At 41.0% G+C, this 6,207-nt stretch overlaps 1 protein-coding gene across 1 annotated transcript; it reads right to left on the reverse strand.

Annotated features, from left to right (window-relative positions):
* Nucleotides 1–80: 80 nt before the first annotated feature.
* Nucleotides 81–3,597, reverse strand: UBQLN2 (ubiquilin 2). The gene has a single exon (XM_017882600.1). The coding sequence runs from the start codon at nt 3,155–3,157 to the stop codon at nt 1,283–1,285; it is 1,875 nt and encodes a 624-aa protein (XP_017738089.1). The 5' UTR covers nt 3,158–3,597; the 3' UTR covers nt 81–1,282.
* Nucleotides 3,598–6,207: the final 2,610 nt, after the last annotated feature.

Raw genomic sequence — 6,207 nt, forward strand, 5'->3', positions numbered from 1 at the left:
ATAAGATTTATATAATGTTGGGGTGGGATAACCCTCCTAAACACGATTCTAGGGCCAAAAGGCAAAAAGAAAAAGATTTATCCATTTTTTAATTTTTTATTTTTTTTAGTCATTTTTAATGCATTTTTCTCTGTGCACAAGAGAAATAACTGATGAAGTCAAAAGATACACTTTCCTTTATACATAGCAGTTAAAAGTAATGCAAACATCACATGACACTTTCAGTGAAAGTTACATTTCCAATTACAAATCAAAATGCATATTAGGGTCTCTTTATGGGAGAAGCTGAAAAGGAAGTCTTAGGTAAAAAGCACTTTCCTGGCATTACTACACTGATCCTTCGGGCTGCACAAAGATTAAGGTCATATACAGTCAATCTGCAAATGTTGACACAATGTTACACTGTAAATTTTCTGTACAATTAAATGTATACTTAGAGATACCAGGATAAACATTTCTACTATATTTTAACTGAACTTGCCTAGCCAACATTTTCACTGAGAAGTTTATCAAAGATGCTGTAAGATTCTACAAAACTGTGAGACATACCTAGCTCCAGAAACATTTCTTGTATTCTTTCTCATTTTGGTTACACATATTACACTCAGATTCTACTGTAATATTTTTAGATGTACAGTGCCAACTGTGCTTACTGTACTGTATACAAATATAGCAAAAAAGATCAATGAATGGTATAAATCTTACAGCATTTTGCTAGCAAAAATACATGCCAAAGTCACAATAAGCAATATCGTACCACAAATTAGAGAGCTTCAAATAATTTGCTTCTGTTTTTAATATCTTCATTCTACATTAAATTACTATCATAGGCTAATGTTTAAAAATGCAAATAAATTGGACATCTGTAGGACAACACTCGTTCACCCAACTGTGAAGGTTGATACTTGTTTCCAAAAATCACAATAAATGCAGAATAAAGAGAAGTGTTTGCATGCAACACTTTTGAGTGAAACAGCATTGATTCCCACCATTCAAAACGGGTAAGGAAGGAAACTAAAGGAAATAAGGAAAGAAGGAAACAAAGAGGGAGGGAGGGGGGAGACAAGACGAAGGGAAGGAAGGAAAAATAAGCAAAGGAGAAAGGGAGTGAGGGAAGTAGGAGAGAGGGACTCCATCTTAAAATGCATCATATTAGACTGATAACTAGACAGATTTAAAAGAATCAAAATGAAAGTAAAGAACGATTTTGTGTGTGTGTTTAAAGATTTAAGAGCCATTATCAAAAATAAGATACATTTTTTATCCAGGTACAGAAATGTGATTACGATGGCTGGGAGCCCAGCAGCCTTTCAATGGCTGCATTGATGTCGCCTCCTGTTGCTATTAGGGCCTGCAAGTTTGCTTCACGGTTTAAGAACCCCATTGCGTTGAGCTGTTCCAGTTGTTGCTGAAATCTGACTTCTGGATTCGGCAGCTGTGGAGCATTTGCTCCAGCCAGAGCCTGCACCATTTGCTGAATGAACTGCTGGTTGGGTCCAGATTCTGATGTAGGGCTCGTGGTTTCACTGGGCGCAGCGCTGGACACAGTAGGCCCAGTGGGGCCACCAGAGCCGGTGGAGCCAGGGGGGCCTGCAGGGCCAGTGGGTCCTATGGGCCCAATGGGGCCTATGGGGGTAAAAGGGACTATAGGGCCTATGGGGCCTAGGGGGGTGACTGGGCCTACAGGGCCTATAGCGGTTCCCAGCACCCCCACCCCCACACCTGGAGTGAAGCTTGGAATCAGGCCAGGTGCTTCAGTGGCTAATGTCTGTAGCCCCTGCTGGATCTGCATTAAAGCCTGCATTGCTCTTGGGTTTGACATGGCTGACAGTGTGTCTGGATTCTGCATCTGCTGCAGGAAGGCTGGGAGCTGTGGCCGCATCTGCTCCTGCAGCTGAGGATTTGCAGTAAACAGAGGGCTATTCAGCATCATCTGTGCAGCCAAATCTGGATTCTGGCTCAGCGACTGCATCATGCTTCTCATGTAGGGCGCCGACAGCATATTCTGAATCAGCTGGGGGTTTTCAGTTATCTGTTGCAGCAGGCTCTGCATGCCTGGGGTACTAAAGATGCTGGCGACATAATTAGCGGCAGCAACGGTGTTCCCAGTAGCATTGCTGGAACTATTGCCAGACCCACTACCAGTGCTCGTGGTCGTGCTGGTAGTTGCAGAACTCTGGGTAGCTGGCGGTGGTGCCCATGGATTGGGTAGTGGATCGCGATTTTCTGTGCGGGAAGGCTGCGTACCTTCCCCAGAGGAGGAACTACTCCCCACGGAGGCAAATGGATTACCCCCAAACTGCTCTTGTGCGGCATTCAGCATCGGCTCTTGAATGTCAGTGTACATGCGCCGTAAAGCATTATAGCCACCTGGGATGCTTTCTAGATTGCTAAGAGCCAGGTCTTGATTTCTCATCATCTCTTGCATCATGGCTGGATTCCTGGCAATTTCGAGTGTCTGCCTCATTATATCTGGGTTGTTGAGCAGGTGACTGATTTCTGGGTTTCTCTGAATCAATTGCTGCATCTGTGGATTAGCCATAATGAGCTGCCTCATCAGATCGGGATTCGAAAGCATGCTCTGAACAAAGGGATTTTCCATGATTTGGATCATCATCTCAGGGCTGGCCATGAGCTGCTGCTGCATCTGGCTCTGGAGCTCAGAGAAGTTGGTCGAGCTCAAGCCCAGGCTGCTAAGGCCTGCAAGTCCTCCCAGGCTCCCCAACCCAAACGGGTTGCTATTTGTGGAAATAGGTGTGGAGTTACTCCTGGGAGTCGACGCCGAGGTAGCGTTAGTTCCCGCGGCATTGCTAGGCTGCGTGGACTGGCCCTGAGGTCGGTTCTGGCTTTTGATGACAAGGTGAACAGTCAGCCCATCATGGATGCCATGCTGGATCAAGGTATCTTGATCTTTTAAGATTTTTCCGGCAAAAATCAGCACGAGCTGATCGGTTTGGGATTTGAAGCGTTTCGAAATCGCTTCCTTAAACTGCTGAACCGAGCTGTTCTCGGGCACCGCGAACTCCTCTTTCTCTTTGGGAGTCTTCACAGTGACTTTGATGATTTTAGGCTCAGCCGGGGCAGCAGCGGAGCCTTGGGCCGCAGCAGGGCCGCGGGAGGGGCGCGGGGGGCCGCTGCTCTCGCCATTCTCAGCCATGGCGGCCGCGGTGACGCAGGCGGGCAGGGAAGGCGCGGGCGGGCGAAAGAGAGAGAGCGAGGGAAGGAGGAAGGAAGGAGGCGCCGCCGCAGCGGGCTGGGCCGGGTCGGGCGGGGAGCGCGGAGCACGGTACCTCTCTGATGAAGACTGCGGTTCCCTGGTCCTCCGGTGGAGAAAGGCCGGGGCGTAAGCCGCGGGCTGAGGTCTCCGCGCTCCGGTCTCTGGGCCTCCTCCTCCGCCGCCTTGTGATCCGACCGCGCGCACTCCCAGCAACTCTGGCAGCCGCTCCGCCTGCTGCTCCCCGCCCCTTCCCCTCCCCCAGTTCGGCGCTCGCCTCCCCGCCCCCTCTGCTGACGCGGCGCCAGGCCTAGATTGATAGATTTGGCTCGGTCAAAATTAAAAACTTCTGCACTGAAAAGAAAAAAAGGGAGAGAGAGAAACAAAGGGAGAGAGAGAGAAGAGAACAGAACAGTACAGAGCAGGCGAGGCAGAGAGGGTGGGACGGAGAGAAGGAGGCGGTAGAGAGTCAGCTTCTGTAAACGACATAAAAAGACCAATGGAGAATGTATATTAGCAATCTGTAAGGCAGTAAAAGGGTGAAAGCCTGAATCGAACCGATCCCACGTATAAGACGAAAAATGAATAATAAAGAACTCTGACAAAGCAAAAAGAAAGAGGAACACCCCAGTGGGGGAAGGGAAGAAGACAGAGCAGGAGCAAGCATTTTACAAAAGGAGTGCAAATGGCCAATAGACATTTAAAAAAGGATGATTAATTTCACTAGCAATCAAAAAAAATTCAAGTTAAAACAATAAAATTCTACGTTTGGCTTATCATATTGGCAGGGAAAAAAAATAATGGTAAACCTTCTTGTTGACAGGGACCCTAAAAAAATGCACTCTCAGGCTAGTTGAAGTGTGAATTGTTACAACCATAGGGCAATTTGAAAGTCTATATCAGCATTTTGAATGTTTACACCTTTATTTAGAAATGCCTAACCTAGACAATTCGCCTAATAATCGTATGAGGATGCAAAAATATTTACGTATAAAATGTATATACACTGTAGCATTTAAAACGTTATTTAAATATATTAAATATCTGTTTACATGAGATTAGTCGAGCACATAATATTACCATACAAGAAAATATAGAGTGTCTTTAAAGGTATACATGAACTAAACTGTAGTTACAGGGAAATCACAGAGTATTTTCAATTTTGCCTTTGTATATTTCTGTACAGTTAAAACTATATAAGAATATATGTTCCAATATCAAAATACAATATATTTTATTTTAAAAGCAATTTTGAACAGTTAGTTGTATATGTAAACTGTATGTGTAAAACAATCTGAAAGGCTATACACAAATAAGTTAATGGCTGTTGGTACTGTTTGCTGAAATTATGAATAATTCTTATTTTCTACTTTCATAAGATTTTGAATTTTCTGATGATTTTTGTAAGTATGCACTACAGAAAGGTATTTTGGGGAAGAGTATGGGTAGAAATTGACAGGCACATAATAGTAGTGGAAAACATTGACATATTTACCTAATTTCATTACAGATTAAGTAAGAGCAATAAAGATGTAGCAATGCTGAGAAAGAGAACTTGAAAAATAGAAGAAATAGTTTCAAATTTATCTATATATTTCTAACTCTAGGTTAAACCACACAAAAAATTCTTCCCCCACCCCCACCCTCTACCAAGCAGCCACCAAAGAACCACTGATTTGAACTTTTAACAGCATTTCAAACTCATTAGGTCACAAATACTTTAATAAATCTCAAGATAAGAAAAATATATATATATACAGGTATGTTATATCCATTGATGGAGAAATGGAATAATATAGTATGTTTAATATAATTAATAAAATACAGAGGTAAAAGAGCTTTAAATATGTTAATATATGTAGATCTAAAAAGCTACATCAATTAGTATTAGGGTGGTGCAAAAGTAATTGCGGTTTTTGCCATTGAAAGTAATGAATTGCCATTGAAAGTAATGGCTAAAACCACAATTACTTTTGCACCAACCTAATACATGCCAAACAGTATTCTAATACATTCTTATGTATATTTGAAATATTCTTTTAGAAATATACCAAACTTGCACACACGAGGAAGAGGAAATGGAACAGGATACAGGATAGTGATTAAAGGGAACTTAAATATGTAAAAATGCTTTTTATCTTTAAAATGAAAGCAAGTATGGTAAAATATCAGCAACAGTTAATTATGGGTGGTGAGAATATGAAAATATTATAGGTAATCTTTAATTTCAATAGAATAAAGCTAGATATTAATAATCGAAGTATGAACAAAAAACAATCATTTGATTATTAAAACAAAACTGAATAATTTTGGGACAAAGTGCAATGTTCTTATTAGAATAAATTTACCAAAATAATGATAATGAGAGCATATACAGCAATAATAATGCTAGGAATTTTCTACGTGTGATCTGAGAACATTGTTAAGAATGCATGTTTCTAGGCCCCATGCCAAACCTACTGAAATAAGCAGTGCACTGGAAGCTGCATTTGTATCAAGCTCCAGTTTAATATTATTTCATTTATTAAGTACTATGTGGATGAACTCAAAGTCAAATTTATACATTCAAAGATTTAAAATATCAAACAAAAGATTGAAAATAAGTGAAGTAGGCATTTGAATAAAGAAGACAACGGAAAACAAAAGGAGGGAAACACGGTGACAGCTATAGAATGATAAAAGCAAATATTAATGAATTAACAAACAGAAAAAATAAAATTTGTTAAGTAAATCTAAGAAGATATTTGAAGAATCAAGTCAAATACACAAATCTTTATTAATTGGTGATTGTCTTGCCTGACAATTCCCTCACCAAAATACACATCAGAGGGGCAAAACCATACTCACCCTCTTGAGGAAACCTTCCACAAACACATTTCTTTGCATTCTCTTTCTTTACCTTAAAAATTATATGATTTTTTTTGACATTTTACTTCAAAATATATTACTTTTAATGTTTTAAGTTACAATGAAATAAAATTAACATTTTAGTA

This window comes from Rhinopithecus bieti, unplaced genomic scaffold (genome assembly GCF_001698545.2).
Source record: "Rhinopithecus bieti isolate Rb0 unplaced genomic scaffold, ASM169854v2 scaffold_1545, whole genome shotgun sequence".
Lineage (NCBI taxonomy): Eukaryota > Metazoa > Chordata > Mammalia > Primates > Cercopithecidae > Rhinopithecus > Rhinopithecus bieti.

What these genes read in the sequence shown, in the direction of transcription:
- UBQLN2 (XM_017882600.1), bottom strand. Translation starts at nt 3,157, where the DNA reads ATGGCTGAGAATGGCGAGAGCAGCGGCCCCCCGCGCCCCTCCCGCGGC.